This window comes from Notolepis coatsorum, assembly GCF_963971535.1.
Source record: "Notolepis coatsorum genome assembly, chromosome: 2".
Lineage (NCBI taxonomy): Eukaryota > Metazoa > Chordata > Actinopteri > Aulopiformes > Paralepididae > Notolepis > Notolepis coatsorum.
This window is the reverse complement of record NC_140166.1, coordinates 23,261,401-23,285,256: the sequence shown is the minus strand read 5'-3', so window position 1 is coordinate 23,285,256 and position 23,856 is coordinate 23,261,401. Positions and strand designations below refer to the sequence as shown.

The 23,856-nt window shown below is 45.4% G+C and overlaps 1 protein-coding gene across 1 annotated transcript in view; it reads right to left on the bottom strand.

Annotated features, from left to right (window-relative positions):
* The window catches only part of npr3 (natriuretic peptide receptor 3), a 71,264-nt gene that overhangs the window by 42,008 nt on the left and 5,400 nt on the right, over positions 1–23,856 (bottom strand). The window contains 2 exon segments of the mRNA XM_084308757.1: positions 836–1,011; positions 3,412–3,534. Of these exon segments, the coding sequence (XP_084164883.1) occupies positions 836–1,011; positions 3,412–3,534 (299 nt within the window).

Below are 23,856 nucleotides of genomic sequence, written 5' to 3'. Positions count from 1 at the left end.
GGTCTTACTATAGTGGAAAGATGACATTATGAAGGAGGTAGTTTTGTCAGGTCTTACTATAGTGGAAAGATGACATTATGAAGGAGGTAGTTATGTCAGGTCGAAATCACATGGAATTCACCCCCATGGGCTTTACAAGTCGAGAAGAAACATTAAATAGATCCAGAACAAAAACCACCATAAAGTCCACATATGCAACACCCATAGATTTTCCCCAATGAAGATAAGGAACGACTTACTCACTAAAACCTAGCAATAGGGGTGAAAAAAGCACCACAGGCGACGTGGAGGAGAGAAACCTCAGATGGGCTGTTCAGAGGGGATCCCCCAACAGAATACAGGATTTCGGTGATATTATAGTGTTGCTATGAATGATATATGGATGGAGAATAGAACAAGCGAATAAATGGTATGTATCTATATATACATGTAATGAAACACATATACATACATACTATACTGTGCATGGTAGCAATAGTAGCGTACATACTTTTTCTTTTATAAAATAGAACTAAGAACAAAAAAGCATAGGAATACGAGTGCTGGTATGAAAATAAGTTGAAGGCTAAAAGTCAAAAATAAGTTGAAGGCTAAAAGTCAAGGCTCATAGCTCATAGGGTGAGTCCCAAACTTAGGCACACTTCCACAGTCTTTGATCCCAAACTTAGGCACACTTCCAGTCTTTGATCCCAAACTTAGGCACACTTCCACAGTCTTTGATCCCAAACTTAGGCACACTTCCACAGTCTTTGATCCCAAACTTAGGCACACTTCCACAGTTTTTGATCCCAAACTTAGGCACACTTCCACAGTCTTTGATCCCAAACTTACGTACACTTCCACAGTCGTTGCAGTCGTGGATGTTGGCCTCCTGGATGGACTTCCTCACTTCCCTGGAGAAGGTCTCGAACTCCGGCTTGAGCGAGCGGAGCAGCGTGACGGTGTTGAGGGACGCGTAGGCCTGCCGCGCCTCGTTGTCGTACTTATCGCCCCGCTTCCAAGAGCCGTTACCTGGAAATGATGACAGACATTCCAAATGTGGACCAACATACTTGCTTATAAAAGTATGGTAAACGTTAAAGGTGCTATAGATGACCTTCAGCCACTAGATGTCACACACTAAAAGCACCGGCGTTTTAATTTATCCAATGCGTGGATAAATGAGTGCAGCACATTCCACGTGGGGGAACAACCACATACATTTTGGACCTGACACTGATAGTTTGATTCATTTGATTAATTAATCAGTAATTATTTAGGGGGGGGGGGGGGGGGGCAATTATTTTATTCTGCACTTAGACTACATTTTATCTATAGCTCCTTTAAGTAAACAGAAACCCAATAAGTTAAACTGTGTACTGAGTTCACCTCAACACACTCCTTTAACCCTTGTGTGGTGTTCTCCTTTAACACCACACATGCACCACTGCATTGGTTTAGTGCATTTCCTACTTCCGGTTGCTACTGAACGGACATGTTTGTGCGGACCTGTTCTCCCAAACTGGTCAGCAAATGACTGTTTAAATTTTTACGTTATTATTATTATTATTATTATTTTTAAACATTGATCTTAACTGATCACTGTGACTTTATTGCTTTTATCGTTATATATGCCTATGTTTGTGTACAGCACTTTGAGCTACATGACATGTATGAAAGGTGCTTTATAAATACTTACTTACTTACTTACTTACTTAACCCTTGTGTGGTGTTCTCCTTTAACCCTTGTGTGGTGTTCTCCTTTAACTCTTGTGTGGTGTTCTCCTTTAACCCTTGTGTCGTGTTCTCCTTTAACCCTTGTGTGGTGTTCTCCTTTAACCCTTGTGTGGTGTTCTCCTTTAACCCTTGTGTGGTGTTCTCCTTTAACCCTTGTGTGGTGTTCTCCTTTAACCCTTGTGTGGTGTTCTCCTTTAATCCTTGTGTGGTGTTCTCCTTTAAGAAGAAGTCTGTGTTTGTCTATGGGAGGAGGAGAACCATAGCTGGTGTCGTTGCGACGTGGTGTAACTTTACCATAAGACATGGTGTAACTTTACCATAAGACGTGGTGTAACTTTACCATAAGACGTGGTGTAACTTTACCATAAGACGTGGTGTAACTTTACCATAAGACGTGGTGTAACTTTACCATAAGACGTGGTGTAACTTTACCATAAGACAAGGTGTGTGAGGTTTGGTCCGCTCCCCGCCACACGCTCCGTTCCTTTAAGGTGCCGTGTTGATTGGTGCTTTCCCCGCCACACGCTTTTGGAGCAAGTATCAATCTCATCCCGCAGCTGTCACAGCTGTTAGCGCCCCTGAAGGCTTTATATACACAGACCTCCTTACTATCGATGTTGGGTCGTTCTGAAATACACCTGCATATACCTGCCTTCCCCGTCGCTGTTCCTGTTTTTTGCTCTCCAGGACCTTTTGTGGAGAACCGCTGTGGAGAACCTGGTTCCCCGTTCGGAGCTGCGCCTCGTTATCTGCCCGCTTTACGCGTTGCCCTCTGGTGAGTTTTTGGAACAGTCTTTTTTGGATTATCAGTTTTTTGTGTGTTTGGTGAACACCGAAGATATCCCGTTTTGTTTGTACTGGACTCACCTAATTTTTGTGTTAGGATATCACTGAAGAATTCCTTTTTGTTTCGCACTGGACTCAGCTATTTTGTGTGTTAGATTAACACTGAAGATTACCGTGTTGTTTTTCACTGGACTCAGCTAACTTGTGTGTGGTACACCGAAGATCAAGTCACTTGGGATTAATACTGGACTCAGTCACCTCTCTGCCTCTGTATGTTCGTTGGGCTAACTCTGATTTCTCTCTCTCTCCGTTTCCACCGGGAGTGAAAGCTGGGAGTATCTGCAGAGCCGCTACACATGCCAATTCCTCACCACTATCTACTGGGAGTATCTGCAGAGCCGCTACATCGTCACATGCCAGATCCCCGTTTGTTTTGATTGCTGTACTTCATCCATCTTGTGACTCTGTAAATAAATACGCCCTAGCTTTTGGCTAACTCTGAACTTCCTCTCTGTGCCGTTGCGTTTGAGGTCGGTTACAAACCATAACAAGGTGTAACTTTACCATAAGACAAGGTGTAACTTTACCATAAGACGTGGTGTAACTTTACCATAAGACGTGGTGTAACTTTACCATAAGACGTGGTGTAACTTTACCATAAGACGTGGTGTAACTTTACCATAAGACGTGGTGTAACTTTACCATAAGACAAGGTGTAACTTTACCATAAGACGAGGTGTAACTTTACCATAAGACGTGGTGTAACTTTACCATAAGACGTGGTGTAACTTTACCATAAGACAAGGTGTAACTTTACCATAAGACGTGGTGTAACTTTACCATAAGACGTGGTGTAACTTTACCATAAGACGTGGTGTAACTTTACCATAAGACGTGGTGTAACTTTACCATAAGACGAGGAGTTGAAGAGTTCGATGTTGAAGAAGATGTGGCTGCCGTTGGTCAACCGGCGCCGGTGAACCGCCAACATGATCTCCCTGATCCGGTCCGCTCCCCCACACATGATCACCACTGCAACACAACCACACACACACATGATCACCACTGTAACACAACCACACACACACACATGATCACCACTGTAACACAACCACACACACACACATGATCACCACTGTAACACAACCACACACACACATGATCACCACTGTAACACAACCACACACACATGATCACCACTGTAACACAACCACACACACATGATCACCACTGTAACACAACCACACACACACATGATCACCACTGTAACACAACCACACACACACATGATCACCACTGTAACACAACCACACACACATGATCACCACTGTAACACAACCACACACACACATGATCACCACTGTAACACAACCACACACACACATGATCACCACTGTAACACAACCACACACACATGATCACCACTGCAACACAACCACACACACAGTCAGACTACAGCCACATTGTGTGTGTGTACGGTCTGACCCTTCTTAGCTGATTCGTTGATTAGATTAGATTAAAATATTGTCATCATACAGCACAAGTACAGTACAACGAAAAGAGGTTTGGCATCCAACCAGAGCGCAAATGTAACAATAAAGTGCAATAGTAATATACAATGTACAGGTGATTACAGTAAACTGGATATAAGATATATAAATGAGTACTACTGAGTAATAATAGTGCTAATCAGATGTATGTACAGAGTTGTAGTATTAATATGTACAGTGATACAGGTATAAATACACTATGGTAGTAAGTAAGTCATACTGTCATACTGACCAGCAGTATGACTAGAGTAGGTAAGGGATATGTATATATTATCTACAGATATGCAAAAAGGGATTATATGCAGGTATATAAAGACAGATGTGGATAAAGAAGAGTTATATGGGTTATATGCAGGTGTATAAATAGGTATATAAAAAGGATTCAGACAGATATGGATATATAATACAATAAAAAAAAATTATATGGTGTATACAGCATTATTACATGGCGTTTTCACATTCGCCGAAATGCTTGCTTGTGATTGGTCAATAGCGCTCGTCAGAGGTCCGATATTACTCGATAACGGACTTCTGTGGAACAATAATGACCGCTGTGCGCAGCTGTTCGCAATCAAGGCCACTGACACACTGCATCAGTGCAGCCAATCAGACACACCTGCTGGCTGCACTGACAGCGGAGTGTGTGTGACGATGACAGCGGAGCCAGAACAGAACTGTGACGCGTCTGCATTTGATCTCGTCTTGTCGATGTCAAATTAATTAGGTATATTGTTAGTAAGTTAGCCATGTAATAAGCGGGATAATGTATAGCTATACTCGATCATTGTCGCAAAATAATTGACCTTCACTGACGTTTAAAACACCTCGGCGCTGCGCCTCGGTATTTTAAACTCAGTGTCGGTCAATTATTTTGTATAAGCTATACATTATCCTTTACTTATTGTGCACTCGGGGAAAGCAATTTTTTATTTTTATTTTTTTTCCCACTGTTAGTCGTTATGCCAATTCCCAACCCCCTTCCTGGTTGTTGCGCACTTTCCCCTACTGTTGGTCCGAGAGGCCGGAGACTGTCACATGCTTTCCTCCGACGCATGTGCAGCCAGCCGGCAGCCAGCCTGGCCGCGCAGATTCTCACTGGGAGAGTGTAACGTGTGGGAAGCCGCACTACCTCTCTCCAGATCCTACCCTCGCTGAGCAGGCGCCCCGACCGAACTGTAGGGGTCGCTGTCCACAACGCCCAGGACCCACCCGCCAGCTTTCCCCACCCCCTAATACTGCCAATTGTATTAGTGTGAACGGCCAGCCAAGCTGGTGACAACGTCGGGAGCTGGATTCGAACACGCGAACCCAGCCTCTCCAGCGTTGGTGACGAACGCAATCTCCGCTACGCCACCTGACCGCCCCGAAATGAGCTATGTCTGTGGTTGAGAAGGTCACTCAATCTTACGTAACATATAGAATATCAACCACACAGGATCAAAGTGATCTCTTAACAAGACAGTGGATCCGTTGACCTACTTTCATCCATTTGCATCAGTGTCTTTGTGGATCCCTTTGTTCCTCACATAGATACATTGTTTTGACACAAGGGAAAGAAGGCATGCTGCACTCCACACTTTTGCAAATGACTAAAACATACCTCTTCAGTCAATATCTGAAATAATAAAAAAGAAAACACTAACCTTCTTACTGTCTTCTACTATTATGTACTTTGTTACTATGTATATACTACTATCTACTATCTACTATGGTAATATGTCTATACTACTATCTACTATGTACTATGCTAAAATGCCTATACAACTATGAACTCAAGAGTGTAGCACTCAAGTTCGACACTATTTGATGAACTATACCACTGACCCTTAGCTGCCAGAGTTGTACCGCTCCTGCTGACTTCGTACAGAACTTGTAAGTCACTTTGGATAAAAGCGTCAGCTAAATGACTAAATGTAAATGTAAAATGTAATGATGAAACACACACACACCCACACACACACACACACACACACACACACACACACACACACACACACACACACTAGGTCATGTTTGCCTCTTTACATCATAGTACTTCTTATTTCAAACAAAAGTTATGTTATTATGCTCAAAACATGAAGAAGTACACTAAATCTGCTGCTCACGAAGCATCCCAGAATGAAGGTTTCACATCGTACCCAGAACGAAGGCTTCACATCGTACCCAGAACGAAGGCTTCACATCGTACTCAGAACGAAGGCTTCACATCGTACTCAGAACGAAGGTTTCACATCGTACCCAGAACAAAGGTTTCACATCGCACACAGAACGAAGGCTTCACATCGTACCCAGAACGAAGGTTTCACATCGTACCCAGAACGAAGGCTTCACATTGTACCCAGAACGAAGGCTTCACATCGTACCCAGAACGAAGGCTTCACATCGTACCCAGAACGAAGGTTTCACATCGTACCCAGAACGAAGGTTTCACATCGTACCCAGAATGAAGGCGTCACATCGTACCCAGAACGAAGGCTTCACATCATACTCAGAACGAAGGCTTCACATCGTACCCAGAACGAAGGCTTCACATCGTACTCAGAACGAAGGCTTCACATCGTACTCAGAACGAAGGCTTCACATCGTACTCAGAACGAAGGCTTCACATCGTACCCAGAACGAAGGTTTCACATCGTACCCAGAACGAAGGCTTCACATCGTACCCAGAACGAAGGCTTCACATCGTACCCAGAACGAAGGCTTCACATCGTACTCAGAACGAAGGCTTCACATCGTACTCAGAACGAAGGCTTCACATCATACTCAGAACGAAGGCTTCACATCGTACTCAGAACGAAGGCTTGACATCATACTCAGAACGAAGGCTTCACATCATACTCAGAACGAAGGCTTCACATCGTACCCAGAACGAAGGCTTCACATCGTACCCAGAACGAAGGCTTCACATCATACTCAGAACGAAGGCTTCACATCGTACCCAGAACGAAGGTTTCACATCGTACCCAGAACGAAGGCTTCACATCGTACCCAGAACGAAGGCTTCACATCGTACTCAGAACGAAGGCTTCACATCGTACTCAGAACGAAGGCTTCACATCGTACTCAGAACGAAGGCTTCACATCATACTCAGAACGAAGGCTTCACATCGTACTCAGAACGAAGGCTTGACATCGTACTCAGAACGAAGGCTTCACATCGTACTCAGAACGAAGGCTTGACATCATACTCAGAACGAAGGCTTCACATCGTACTCAGAACGAAGGCTTCACATCGCACCCAGAACGAAGGCTTCACATCATACTCAGAACGAAGGCTTCACATCGTACTCAGAACGAAGGCTTCACATCGCACACAGAACGAAGGCTTCACGTCACATACAGAACGAAGGCTTCACATCATACACACTGCAGGTTGTTTTGGAAACAGTTTTGGTTCATTGGTCGTCAAGCCTTCGGATCGACGGTTCACAGCAACACATGAGGAAAACCAGAGGTTCATCCTTGGAATGTTCACGGTGTTGCCGTGGACAGTGTAGCCGTAGTAACACTATCAGTGCTGCTGCAGCAACGCTATCAGTGGGGCACAAGCTGCCGGTGTCCAGTGGCCATGGAGCTCCTCACTGCTCCACCAGCTGAAGACTTCAGAGTGATCCTTGTGATTATCTGAGTGTCGCTGAGTTTATTTTTTATAATATGACTAAATAAACAAAACCAGATTAACTTGTCGTGGCGGACATGTCGCGAGGAGGACATGTCGCGAGGAGGACATGTCATGAGGAGGACATGTCGTGAGGAGGACATGTCGTGATAGGACATGTTATGAGGAGGACATGTCGTGAGGAGGACATGTCGTGATAGGACATGTTATGAGGAGGACATGTCGTGAGGAGGACATGTCGTGAGGAGGACATGTTGTGAGGAGGACATGTGATAATAAATCACCCAGAGGAGAGCAGACCTCTAGTGAACTACAGACACTATTATCACCCAGAGGAGAGAAGACCTCTAGTGAACTACAGACACTATTATCACCCAGAGGAGAGCAGACCTCTAGTGAACTACAGACACTATTATCACCCAGAGGAGAGAGCAGACCTCTAGTGAACTACAGACACTATTATCACCCAGAGGAGAGCAGACCTCTAGTGAACTACAGACACTATTATCACCCAGAGGAGAGAAGACCTCTAGTGAACTACAGACACTATTATCACCCAGAGGAGAGCAGACCTCTAGTGAACTACAGACACTATTATCACCCAGAGGAGAGAGCAGACCTCTAGTGAACTACAGACACTATTATCACCCAGAGGAGAGCAGACCTCTAGTAAACTACAGACACTATTATCACCCAGAGGAGAGCAGACCTCTAGTGAACTGCAGACACTATTATCACCCAGAGGAGAGCAGACCTCTAGTGAACTACAGACACTATTATCACCCAGAGGAGAGCAGACCTCTAGTGAACTACAGACACTATTATCACCCAGAGAAGAGCAGACCTCTAGTGAACTACAGACACTATTATCACCCAGAGGAGAGCAGACCTCTAGTGAACTACAGACACTATTATCACCCAGAGGAGAGCAGACCTCTAGTGAACTACAGACACTATTATCACTCAGAAGAGAGCAGACCTCTAGTGAACTACAGACACTATTATCACCCAGAGGAGAGCAGACCTCTAGTAAACTACAGACACTATTATCACCCAGAGGAGAGCAGACCTCTAGTGAACTACAGACACTATTATCACTCAGAAGAGAGCAGACCTCTAGTGAACTGCAGACACTATTATCACCCAGAGGAGAGCAGACCTCTAGTGAACTACAGACAATATTATCACCCAGAGGAGAGCAGACCTCTAGTGAACTGCAGACACTATTATCACCCAGAGGAGAGCAGACCTCTAGTGAACTACAGACACTATTATCACCCAGAGGAGAGCAGACCTCTAGTGAACTGCAGACACTATTATCACCCAGAGGAGAGCAGACCTCTAGTGAACTGCAGACACTATTATCACCCAGAGGAGAGAGCAGACCTCTAGTGAACTACAGACACTATTATCACCCAGAGGAGAGCAGACCTCTAGTGAACTACAGACACTATTATCACCCAGAGGAGAGCAGACCTCTAGTGAACTACAGACACTATTATCACCCAGAAGAGAGCAGACCTCTAGTGAACTACAGACACTATTATCACCCAGAGGAGAGCAGACCTCTAGTGAACTACAGACACTATTATCACCCAGAGGAGAGCAGACCTCTAGTGAACTGCAGACACTATTATCACCCAGAGGAGAGCAGACCTCTAGTGAATTACAGACAATATTATCACCCAGAGGAGAGCAGACCTCTAGTGAACTACAGACACTATTATCACTCAGAAGAGAGCAGACCTCTAGTGAACTACAGACACTATTATCACCCAGAGGAGAGCAGACCTCTAGTGAACTGCAGACACTATTATCACCCAGAGGAGAGCAGACCTCTAGTGAACTACAGTAGGCTTGGGCGGTATCCTTATTTTCAAACCGGCAAACCTTTATGTTATAATACCCCGGTGCACGGTATTTGACGGTATGACTTTCATTTTCATCAGCGGGGGGGGGGGGGGGGGGGGGTGTTACGTGTTACCAAGTAAACAAATCATCGTCAGCTCTCAGAATGATAGTCCCGTCCCGCACCGTTTTAGCGTTAGCATCTAGCCTATAGCCATGGCAGACTATTTGATTCCTTAAGGGCTAGAAATTGCCTGGGTTTTGGTCATATGCTCCCGAAATGCTCCCGTTGTTTGGCTACTTCTATGTGCAGTAAAAACTACTCGAATGCTTTATAACCTAGCCATTGATTTAGTTCAGGGTAATCCAAGATTAGCCGCAGAGCTAACGCTACTAACGTGAGCTAACGCTATTTATTCAAGCTCAGTAGCTCACAGAGAGAGATAAACAGCTGACAGCGGATAGTACAGGACGGTACAAATACAATAAAAAGGCGGGTGGGGGCTGTTGTGTAAACCTTGTACTCTTTAGTTCACATATAATAAGAGACTGATTGCTCCACAAGGACCACAACAACACTGCTCTCGTCACAACGCTTTACGGTATTTTCACAGCACTGTCGCAACATTACACCGTTGTGACCCACTCGCTCCACTAGAGCGGTCTCGCCCTCTGCTGGCGAGTGTGTGCACTACACTCAGTGTGTGCACTACACTCAAAACTCCGTTTCACTGTTATAGAAACTGAAGCGCATCTGTGATTTTGACGGTGACGGACGGTATTGAAAATCAATACCGTAGGTAATTCTAAATACCCTGGTATACCTTAATACCGTCATACCGCCCAAGCCTAAACTACAGACACTATTATCACCCAGAGGAGAGCAGACCTCTAGTGAACTACAGACACTATTATCACCCAGAGGAGAGCAGACCTCTAGTGAACTACAGACACTATTATCACCCAGAAGAGAGCAGACCTCTAGTGAACTGCAGACACTATTATCACCCAGAGGAGAGCAGACCTCTAGTGAACTACAGACACTATTATCACCCAGAGGAGAGCAGACCTCTAGTGAACTACAGACACTATTATCACCCAGAGGAGAGCAGACCTCTAGTGAACTACAGACACTATTATCACCCAGAGGAGAGCAGACCTCTAGTGAACAGCAGACACTATTATCACCCAGAGGAGAGCAGACCTCTAGTGAACTACAGACACTATTATCACCCAGAGGAGAGCAGACCTCTAGTGAACTACAGACACTATTATCACCCAGAGAAGAGCAGACCTCTAGTGAACTACAGACACTATTATCACCCAGAGGAGAGCAGACCTCTAGTGAACTACAGACACTATTATCACCCAGAGGAGAGCAGACCTCTAGTGAACTACAGACACTATTATCACTCAGAAGAGAGCAGACCTCTAGTGAACTACAGACACTATTATCACCCAGAGGAGAGCAGACCTCTAGTAAACTACAGACACTATTATCACCCAGAGGAGAGCAGACCTCTAGTGAACTACAGACACTATTATCACTCAGAAGAGAGCAGACCTCTAGTGAACTGCAGACACTATTATCACCCAGAGGAGAGCAGACCTCTAGTGAACTACAGACAATGTTATCACCCAGAGGAGAGCAGACCTCTAGTGAACTACAGACACTATTATCACTCAGAAGAGAGCAGACCTCTAGTGAACTACAGACACTATTATCACCCAGAGGAGAGCAGACCTCTAGTGAACTGCAGACACTATTATCACCCAGAGGAGAGCAGACCTCTAGTGAACTACAGACACTATTATCACCCAGAGGAGAGCAGACCTCTAGTGAACTACAGACACTATTATCACCCAGAGGAGAGCAGACCTCTAGTGAACTACAGACACTATTATCACCCAGAAGAGAGCAGACCTCTAGTGAACTGCAGACACTATTATCACCCAGAGGAGAGCAGACCTCTAGTGAACTACAGACACTATTATCACCCAGAGGAGAGCAGACCTCTAGTGAACTACAGACACTATTATCACCCAGAGGAGAGCAGACCTCTAGTGAACTACAGACACTATTATCACCCAGAGGAGAGCAGACCTCTAGTGAACAGCAGACACTATTATCACCCAGAGGAGAGCAGACCTCTAGTGAACTACAGACACTATTATCACCCAGAGGAGAGCAGACCTCTAGTGAACTACAGACACTATTATCACCCAGAAGAGAGCAGACCTCTAGTGAACTACAGACACTATTATCACTCAGAAGAGAGCAGACCTCTAGTGAACTGCAGACACTATTATCACCCAGAGGAGAGCAGACCTCTAGTGAACTGCAGACACTATTATCACCCAGAGGAGACCAGACCTCTAGTGAACTACAGACAATATTATCACCCAGAGGAGAGCAGACCTCTAGTGAACTACAGACACTATTATCACCCAGAGGAGAGCAGACCTCTAGTGAACTACAGACACTATTATCACCCAGAGGAGAGCAGACCTCTGGTGAACTGCAGACACTATTATCACCCAGAGGAGAGCAGACCTCTAGTGAACTACAGACACTATTATCACCCAGAGGAGAGCAGACCTCTAGTGAACTACAGACACTATTATCACCCAGAGGAGAGAAGACCTCTAGTGAACTACAGACACTATTATCACCCAGAGGAGAGCAGACCTCTAGTGAACTACAGACACTATTATCACCCAGAGGAGAGAGCAGACCTCTAGTGAACTGCAGACACTATTATCACCCAGAGGAGAGCAGACCTCTAGTGAACTACAGACACTATTATCACCCAGAGGAGAGCAGACCTCTAGTGAACTACAGACACTATTATCACCCAGAGGAGAGCAGACCTCTAGTGAACTACAGACACTATTATCACTCAGAAGAGAGCAGACCTCTAGTGAACTACAGACACTATTATTATCACTCAGAGGAGAGCAGACCTCTAGTGAACTACAGACACTATTATCACCCAGAGGAGAGCAGACCTCTAGTGAACTGCAGACACTATTATCACCCAGAGGAGAGCAGACCTCTAGTGAATTACAGACAATATTATCACCCAGAGGAGAGCAGACCTCTAGTGAACTACAGACACTATTATCACCCAGAGGAGAGCAGACCTCTAGCTCTAGTGAACTGCAGAATCGATTTTCGTGAGTTCCTCGCGAGGCAGCCCAAACTCTCAAGACACAGAACACGTTGCAAAGTTTTAGGTCTGATTATCACATGTCAGTCATCTCCTCACGACAGGACGATGGCATCTGAGATTGAAAGATCGGCAAAGTGGCCCTTTAATAATACAAAAAAAATAAGAATTGAGAGGAGGCCCAAGGTACACGAAGACCAGACGTGACCCGATGGCGTGTAACTGTTCCGCAACAGTAAGTTACTTCCGGGGTAGGCCTGATTGGCCCCGACAGGCACGTGACGCGGCAAACTCAGGACGCGCAACGAGGCTGCTGAGAGCTGTCGCGCGGAAATAGGCTGTCTATTGCCATTCTCTAACACAAACTCTAACCTTAACCAGCTCCTTAACAGCGCCTAAACTTAACCCTTCTAACCTTAAGCAACTCCGAAACAATGCCTAACCTTAACCAACTCCGAAACAATGCCTAAACTTAACCGGCGAAATGAAACGGCGAAAGAATGCGAATGCACGTTAAAAAAATAAAATAAAAAAAAAAAAATTGAAGGGAATCGAACTCGCCAGCAACGAGCCGTAGGATCCACAGCCATGCAGTCTTGCCAATTGAGCTATTTCTGGATACTGAATTAGGGGGCGGTTACTGGCATATAATGAGCTCCGCTCTGCCGCTACGCTCCGCGGCAGAGAAAGTTGCGCGTCACGTGCCTGTCGGGGCCAATCAGGCCTACCCCGGAAGTAACTTACTGTTGCGGATAAGCTATAAGCGACCCGATGACCAAACCACTTGATAGGACTACCCGTTTGATGTTCACCATCATCGGTTTAGACAAACTTGGCAACGCTAGTATTCGCAGGTCAAACCAAGTCCCGTTCATATGATCCCTTTGCGGCCACATTCCCAGAGCGCTACCTCCTGGACAGTGTCAGTGACAGAGAAGGGAAATGGAGTTTGAGAATGGTATCATCCACAGTTCCATCTGTGCTCTCATCATTTCAATTCCCCCGTCTGGACATCTACCAAATATTTAGTCCTGGCCACCCGTCTGTAACGTGATCCAACGACAACTCCGCTACCAGCGATGGCAAAGCAATACAGCTTAAGAGAAACCGTTCCCATATGGGGCTCGTCTTTATCCCTAATGTGATGTGAAAGCACCAGCGTGCCCCGAATACCGACCGATATAACCGGGGGGGGGGGTAAAAATAAATAAACCGGGGCACCCAAGTGGCGAACCACGTAACGCGCTGCGTGGCGGCACGGCCGACCCGGGTTTGATTCCCGGACCCGGCGTTCTTTGCCGAATGTCTTCCCCTGCTCTGTCTCCCATTTCCTCCTCTCCCTCTCTCTCTCTCTCTACCGGACTGCCCGGTAGTAAAAACGCAATAAAGAAATCTACAAAAACATAAAAAAATTAAAAATAAATAAACCAACAAAAACAGGGTAGGGAAGACAAACAAGGGAAGGGGTGCGTTTGAAAAGATCTCCCAGAGTGTCCCCCTGGTTCTTTAATAAGGAAGATACAGAGTGCTGCTGGAAACATTCCCCACACGGCTCTGTCACTTCAACACACCTCCTGAAATATCCCCAGAGTCAGTGGGACCGACTTTACCTCCGTCCTGCCAGCACCATAGCACCCTTTAATTACACACACTACCGGCCCTGTCTGTGCTCCCAACCCATTCCGTGGGGCAGCGCTTGCAGCCAGCAATATTTCAAAAATCCTGGATTTTCCCCTCTCGCTAGAGCACTGATGCTAGTTACAAATGAACTCAGGAATGCTACGCAGGGCAGCACACGGCGCACTTATTGAGGCGCTCACAGTGCATTTTATGTGCCCTGGGCTCGCCATAAAATCCTAGAGCGAGTGCATATGCAAAATAGGGGGGCCGTTGTGCCAACTTGTAATGCCGTCGCTACTGAAAAACCTGGATTTATGGTCTCCGGTCTCTCCAGGTTTTGGCAGCATCGTGTGTGAAGGGCTACACAGCGATGTGGAAACACTCCCTTTAAGACAGATCCATTATTTCGGATACAATTGATTGATTGATTGATTGATTTATTGATTGATTGATTGGTTCACCGACCGCTAGATTGATTGAACGTTTTTTTGTTTTTGTTAATCGACCGGCTGATCGTGAATGTGATTAGAACGAGTGGTTTGTCTGAGGCGTCGAGGTGGCAGCGGTCGTTGACCTACAGCTGCGTCCAGGACCTCAGGGGGAGGTCTCCAAACACAAAGACTTTACACAGACCGACTGGGAGTGCACGTCTCCAGAGGATTCACGTCAGAAACGGACCAATCGGAGGAGAGGGGTTCACTATTCCCTTCTAAATGGTTGGTTGCATTCTGTAATATTGTGCAATTAACGAAAAGTAAAGAAGAATGAAGACATGATGAGGGTTTTTTTATAGCATTTGTGTTTGAGATGCTGATGGATTGATGATAAAGATATGAAGTCACTGTATTTGGAGTTTGAACAACCCTGCAGTAAGAACTGAAACTGTGGTGGCGAGTCTAGACACTGTGGGGACTAGCCTAGAAGCTGTGGTGACTAGCCTAGACGCTGTCATGATTAGCCTAGAAGCTGTGGTGACTAGCCTAGACGCTGTCATGATTAGCCTAGAAGCTGTGGTGACTAGCCTAGACGCTGTCATGATTAGCCTAGAAGCTGTGGTGACTAGCCTAGACACTGTGGTGACTAGCCTAGACACTGTGGTGACTAGCCTAGACACTGTGGTAATTAGCCTAGATGCTGTGGTGACTAGCCTAGACACTGTGGTAATTAGCCTAGATGCTATGGTGACTAGCCTAGATGTTGTAGTGACTAGCCTAGATGCTGTGGTGACTAGTCTAGACGCTGTAGTGAGCCTAGATGCTGTGGTGACTAGCCTAGATGCTGTGGTGACTAGCCTAGATGCTGTGGTGACTAGCCTAGATGCTGTGGTGACTAGCCTAGATGCTGTGGTGACTAGCCTAGATGCTGTGGTGACTAGCCTAGACACTGTGGTGACTAGCCTAGATGCTGTGGTGACTAGCCTAGATGCTGTGGTGACTAGCCTAGATGCTGTGGTGACTAGCCTAGATGTTGTAGTGACTAGCCTAGATGCTGTGGTGACTAGCCTAGATGTTGTAGTGACTAGCCTAGATGTTGTAGTGACTAGCCTAGATGCTGTGGTGACGAGCCTAGATGTTGTAGTGACTAGCCTAGATGCTGTGGTGACTAGCCTAGATGTTGTGGTGACTAGCCTAGATGCTGTGGTGACTAGCCTAGATGTTGTGGTGACTAGCCTAGATGCTGTAGTGACTAGCCTAGATGCTGTGGTGACTAGCCTAGATGCTGTAGTGACTAGCCTAGATGCTGTGGTGACGAGCCTAGATGCTGTAGTGACTAGCCTAGATGCTGTAGTGACTAGCCTAGATGCTGTGGTGACGTTGTGCATTTTTGTCACATTAAAGGGGAACTACACCCATTTCATCTACGCCCCCTAAAACTCAAATGTATGACGTCATCAAGTATAAAGTCTGAAGTGCGCCATAGACAATGAATTGGGAAAGATGGTAAAGGTGACACTGAGAGCATCCAGGAAGAATGTTCTGTGTAGAGTTGTTCCGATACCGATACCAGTATCGGAAATGCCGCCGATACTGCCTAAAATGCTGGTATCGGTATCGGCCGATACACGTAAATTGTAGCCTCCGATCCCATGACGTAATTTATCTCCTGCCGAGTCCTGCGGAGAGTGAGGATTATAAAATGAACGTGTTTTAAAGTGTGATGCTGTTTGTCATTTTAACAGCAGATACACTTTCTTAAATTCCATTTTCCCCGACAGAGCGTGTGGCGGGGAGCTCGGACGGGATGTGTTTTGCTGGTGTTATGATAGCATTAGCTGAAAAGCTAGCTAGTTGGAACATCCGCCCGTTACATCAAATCAGATGATCGCCTGTCCTTTCTCCAGGACCTGGCACTGTCCGTGACCGTCTATCAACAATAATGCACCCACGGTGAATCGTATTTAAGTTAAGTAGCTACTGACTAGCGTTAGCTGCAGGGTTTCCGTTAGAAAAAATTGTTGCCGGCCTCAGTGTCCGGTAGATTTCAATCTACCGGTCAAATGACCGAAATTCCGGTCAGAGTTTATTGAGCTTAAAAACAATTGATAGGCAAAAGAATGACAACAAAACAAAAGAATGACATCATCAAGGCATGTAGATTTATAATATTTTTACTTAAAACTAGGCTACTTTTGCGTATAAAGTCATTATATTCCAAATAAAATAAGTCCCGAGACTCGTGCTGCTGCTGACTTTAAATCAAATAGGTGTCTGTGGGCAGTCGCCCGACATTAATAAACAACAGTCTGTTATAATCACATTTTTATGAGCTAACGAATTCCGTTATATTGGACATTTGTATTAATTATATCAAGCGAAGAACTGAGAAATTTGGCAGAGAGAGACGGCAACATTATCGTGGGTTTGCGTGACGACTCTCTCCACCTCGCAACGACTTATTTGCAAAGAGTATGGCGCTGCAGAGCAGCTGATTCAGCTGTTATTGGCTCTTTTCTGGGGACCGCACAGCAGCGCCCCCCACCCAACATTGAATTGAAAATGGCTGAATTGGAGTACTGCTGGAATACTGCATTGTGCTGCTGCTGCTCCGGCTCTGCAGCTTCACAAAAGTTCGCACACCCAGCACTAAGCTCTCGCTGACAACGTCGTTGTCATTATTAGAAGCAACGAGGAAACAAATGTAATGATCGTTTCGTTCATCGCATAGGTTATTTAATTTTAGCCTATTTTAATACAAATAATTCAAATAATCAAATTGTGCTTAGACTCAGGGAATTATTTTCACCGGACATTAAGACCTGAGAGATTAAATATGTCGGACTTCAACAGATTTTGCCGGTCAAATACCGGTAATTACCGGCTAACGGAAACGCTGGTTAGCTGACTAACGTTATCAAATGTCAATGCGGGAAGACGAGCTAGGTCAGCTAGCTTAGCTTGATAACGATACCGTGTCTAAAGTTGGTGCTATTCATAATCCAGCAATAATGGCTGCAGACCTGCAAGCAAAGTATAGCAAGTTCCAAGTGCCAAAGGATAAGAGTCTGAGGCGGAGTCTCAAAAGAGAATGTTGAATATTTATTTTGCAACGAAAATCACAACATGAACGTTCTATCTGCTACTAGCTTACAGACTGAGTAAGGTATATCTGCAGAGCCACTGGGTAGCGAGTGCAACACCGTCTAATGTCCGTGCGGATCATTGGAGTAGGGTATATCTGCAGTGCTGCAGCCCCATACTCATTGATTAATGATACTAATACAAATCTATACAATCACCTGTTGAATAAATACCATTACTTTCTAGTTATTACTAAAAAACAGTATATAAAACAGTACATGTATTAAAAAAAAAAAAAAAAAAAAAAAAAAAAAGTATAATTTATATATATTTTTTTTTTATTTTAATTTTTTTTTATGTATGCACTGGTATCGGATAAGTATCGGTATCGGCCGATACCCAAAGCTTAGGTATCGGAATCGGATCGGAAAGGAAAAAATGATATCGGAACATCTCTAAGGGTACATTTTCTGTTTCAGAACTGAGAACACTACTATAGAATAAAGCAAATGTTGGTATAAAACTCAAAGTTCATCTCTATTCATTGTCTATATGCAAAAGCTCCAGACTTTATACTCGATGACATCACACATTTGAGTATTGATTCTCTGGTTTCTGGCTTACCTTGAACTATATTAGGCCATGGAAATAACAAACGTGTTAACTAAATAACACTCAAGACCACATTTGACAAGATACAGCATAGATGTTTGTAATCGCTCTCACTGAATGTGTGCTAACGTTGTGGCGGGCGCTATGGCGTTGTTGTGGTGAGGCCTGGAGAAGATCAAGCAGGAATCTCTAACTGACACGGCGGATCATCTTGAAGGAACGACACAAGTTCCTGAATGGATGTTGAGATTTGCCAGTTGATCCGCTGCCCGCCGCACCACGTCAGAGCCCTTATCGGTGTTCCATTCCATTCGCTTGCGAACTATGACATGCCACGATGGCGCATGCAACGTGTTCAAAATGGAACGATAACAGCGGGGCCACGATAATAACACAGACGGTTGGGAGCAGGTTGTGAATCAAAGAAGGAGACGTCAGCCTCGCCTGGAAAAAAGCCCAATGACGTCCTCCACCTCCGTGATGAGAGGATCCTTAACGGTTGTCCTCGGGCTAGAAGAAAACGACTTGGCAAACGCACCTCCAACCGTGGGCCCTCTGACGGCAGAGCGGTGTAAGGTAAGATGTAATAGATTCCATTAATAGGGGTTACACATGTTACTTTTTTTATTTTATTTTTTGCTTTTCCAAAACATGTTCGAGAGGAGGTTCAAATGCTTCTAGAAACAAGTTTGAGCTCTTGTTGTCTGTAGACTTGGTCTCTTGCCGTCTGTAGACTTGGTCTCTTGTCGTCTGTAGACTTGGTGATAGACTTACTTGTATAGGGCTCTCATGGTGTATCATAAAGTACCACAACATGCATCAATGCCACATACAGTAGCAGTGACAATATATACATTGTGCAGCAGCTAGTTGGGAACAATATCCAGCCATACTGAATCTGACCTGATTGCCCTGGTGAAGATTTTTGGATGATCACTAATGGAAACCCTTCTGCTTCACTGAAACATCCCACAGCCTTCTGCTTCACTGAAACATCCCACAGCCTTCTGCTTCACTGAAACATCCCACAGCCTTCTGCTTCACTGAAACATCCTACAGCTTTCTGCTTCACTGAAACACCCTACATCCTTCTGCTTCACTGAAACACCCTACATCCTTCTGCTTCACTGAAACATCCTACAGCTTTCTGCTTCACTGAAACACCCTACATCCTTCTGCTTCACTGAAACACCCCACATCCTTCTGCTTCACTGAAACATCCTACATCCTTCTGCTTCACTGAAACATCCTACATCCTTCTGCTTCACTGAAACATCCTACAGCTTTCTGCTTCACTGAAACATCCCACAGCCTTCTGCTTCACTGAAACATCCCACAGCCTTCTGCTTCACTGAAACATCCCACAGCCTTCTGCTTCACTGAAACATCCCACAGCCTTCTGCTTCACTGAAACATCCCACAGCTTTCTGCTTCACTGAAACATCCTACAGCTTTCTGCTTCACTGAAACACCCTACATCCTTCTGCTTCACTGAAACACCCCACATCCTTCTGCTTCACTGAAACATCCTACATCCTTCTGCTTCACTGAAACATCCTACAGCGTTCTGCTTCACTGAAACATCCCACAGCCTTCTGCTTCACTGAAACATCCCACAGCCTTCTGCTTCACTGAAACATCCCACAGCTTTCTGCTTCACTGAAACATCCCACAGCTTTCTGCTTCACTGAAACATCCCACAGCCTTCTGCTTCACTGAAACATCCCACAGCCTTCTGCTTCACTGAAACACCCTACATCCTTCTGCTTCACTGAAACATCCCACAGCCTTCTGCTTCACTGAAACACCCTACATCCTTCTGCTTCACTGAAACACCCTACATCCTTCTGCTTCACTGAAACACCCTACATCCTTCTGCTTCACTGAAACATCCTACATCCTTCTGCTTCACTGAAACATCCTACAGCTTTCTGCTTCACTGAAACACCCTACATCATTCTGCTTCACTGAAACACCCTACATCCTTCTGCTTCACTGAAACATCCTACAGCCTTCTGCTTCACTGAAACGTCCTACAGCTTTCTGCTTCACTGAAACATCCTACATCCTTCTGCTTCACTGAAACATCCCACAGCCTTCTGCTTCACTGAAACATCCTACAGCCTTCTGCTTCACTGAAAAACCCTTCAACCTTCTCTGAAACCCTTCAACCCTCACAATGAAGTACCTGGCATGCTCAGAATACTAATCCCCATGCCATCCAGTCCAGTTTGTGGCGCTGCACGATTTAGCGTGTATAATATATGCTAATATATGCCAGCTATTTCTATAATATATGGTAATGTAAACAACAACAGTTATGACCACAGGATCTCAGCCAACAAGCCGGTCATCAGACGGGGGCCTTTTTTGCTAAACACTCGACATGCAATGGCCTCGACATGCAACGGCCTCGACATGCAAACACTTAACATCTCTGCAGATGAGGTGTAGTTTCCCAGCCTGGGGTCACAAAAGGAACAGTGCTATCAAGTCGAGAGTACCGGGGCTCCAGACCAGGTGTGTCGAAACCAGAGAGCTGCAGCAAAGTACGGGACGTAAACTGGAGATCACCGCAGAGCCGCTACCGACCCACCTCGTCTCGGATCGCCTTCGCGCGCTTGGCTCCGCGTACAGCGTGTGCACACATGTGCCGTGCAGGCGGCAGCGGAGAGGGTATCGCGACTCGGGATCTGTACATCTTGAAAGACTGGTATTAAACTGTGTACAGAAGCTTTCTAAGAAATGTCAGCATAGGGCTGAGACTGTAGCCTATAGCTGGAGGCACACAGAGGGTTCCCTCCCATGGAATCCATGCCAGTTGTTAAATGCTGTACAGCAGTCAATACAGGGTCCTGTTTAAAGATCCCATGAAATGAAAAGAAAATGTTCCCCCTGCATTTTAGCCCTTTTGTCTGCATCTAGGTCTCATCTATTCATCACTATGTGGCAAAAGATTCACAAAAATTATTTCTTTCCTTCATATATAAAGGGGAATTGGTGGCCTAAAGGTTAGAGTAGCGGCTTGTGACCGGAAGGTCGCCGGTTTGATCCCCCCCCCCCCCCCCCCCCCGACTGGCAGGAAAACTTGAATAACACTCTCACATTGTTCATCAATACCAAACGCTGAAGTGCCCTTGAGCAAGGCAATTAACCCCTGACCGCTCCTAGTCGTCAACAGTGTCAGACTGTGGTTGTACTGGGCAGTTCCTAGTGGTCAACAGTGTCAGATTGTGGTTGTACTGGACAGCTCCTAACTGTGGTTGTACTGGGCAGCTCCTAGTGGTCAACAGTATCAGACTGTGATTGTACTGGGCAGCTCCTAGTGGTCAACAGTGTCAGACTGTGGTTGTACTGGGCAGCTCCTAGTGGTCAACAGTATCAGACTGTGGTTGTACTGGGCAGCTCCTAGTGGTCAACAGTGTCAGACTGTGGTTGTACTGGGCAGCTCCTAGTGGCCAACAGTGTCAGACTGTGGTTGTACTGGGCAGCTCCTAGTGGTCAACAGTGTCAGACTGTGGTTGTATTGGGCAGCTCCTATGGTCAACAGTGTCAGACTGTGGTTGAACTGGGCAGCTCCTAGTGGTCAACAGTGTCAGACTGTGGTTGTACTGGGCAGCTCCTAGTGGTCAACAGTGTCAGACTGTGGTTGTACTGGGCAGCTCCTAGTGGTCAACAGTGTCAGACTGTGGTTGTACTGGGCAGCTCCTAGTGGTCAACAGTATCAGACTGTGGTTGTACTGGACAGCTCCTAGTGGTCAACAGTGCCAGACTGTGATTGTACTGGGCAGCTCCTAGTGGTCAACAGTGTCAGACTGTGGTTGTATTGGGCAGCTCCTATGGTCAACAGTGTCAGACTGTGGTTGAACTGGGCAGCTCCTAGTGGTCAACAGTGTCAGACTGTGGTTGTACTGGGCAGCTCCTAGTGGTCAACAGTGTCAGACTGTGGTTGTACTGGGCAGCTCCTAGTGGTCAACAGTGTCAGACTGTGGTTGTACTGGGCAGCTCCTAGTGGTCAACAGTATCAGACTGTGGTTGTACTGGACAGCTCCTAGTGGTCAACAGTGCCAGACTGTGATTGTACTGGGCAGCTCCTAGTGGTCAACAGTGTCGAACTGTGGTTGCACTGGACAGCTCCTAGTGGTCAACAGTGCCAGACTGTGGTTGTACTGGGCAGCTCCCAGGTGTGAATGTGTGTAACTGTGAATGCGAAGCAGGGCGTTGCTGAAACGCTGCAGCCAGGGCCCACTTGAATAAGAGATGAAAATCTCAACGTGATTATCCTGGTTAAAGCAAGATTAAAGCAAGGATTACATTTAAATAATAATAAATCCATTCTCTTCCTGGAAAACATACCCTGTCTGTGAGTGACGTCTCTCTCCACACGAGGGCCAACCCCCAGACATTTTTCAATACATGAACATACTCATGACTACATCTGTCTCATCCATGACTACAACTGTCTCATCCATGATTACATCTGCCTTATGACTTAAATGCTGCTGCAAAGAAATATACAGTATGTATGTATATACTGTATATATATTATTTTTTTCTTACAATATGTATATATAAATATCGTGGACAGCATAGTAAAAATCCATACCTTTGCATGGATCCATGATGGTATACCTTCATATTCAGTATACCACCCAGTCCAACATGAATCCATGATGGTAACCTTCATATTCAGTTATACCTCTAGTTTCCGCCTTAGCCCGTAGTTTCAGGCTTGGCCACAGCTATACTGTATGTGGTATGTATGTATGTATGTATGTATGTATGTATGTATGTACGTATGTACGTATGTATGTATGTATGTATGTATGTATGTATGTATGTATGTATGTATGTATGTATGTATGTATGTATGTATGTGTGTATGTGTGTGTGTGTGTGTGTGTGTGTGTGTGTGTGTGTGTGTGTGTGTGTGTGTGTGTGTGTGTGTGTGTGTGTGTGTGTGTGTGTGTGTGTGCGTGAGTATGTATATGTGTGTGTGTGTGGGGGACGGGGGGCTGTTCTCCCTATCTGTTTGTTGGCAGTTTGCCAGGCCAAAGCCATGGTGACGATGCCAGGCAACCAGCCAGAAGGCTCCTCTCCATAGACATGATAGACACATAGAGCTATATGCCCAAGTGAGATGTTTTGCTTGTTTAGTGATTTGCGCATCACAAAAATAAATAGTAAGAATAACGATGGATACCCACATGGAACTCTGTTGTTTAAACGTGCCACAGGGTTATGTATTTATTTATTCTAAGGAATTCTACCTGGGCTTTATCAATGGCAAACAGACGCAGGTATATGGGTAGAAGGTTGATATCAGCCAATATTTACCGGCTGATATATCTGTCTGGCCCTGGAGCGGATTATGGCTCAGTCCAGTAGAGACATCAGAGCTTTTATGTAAGCCAGTC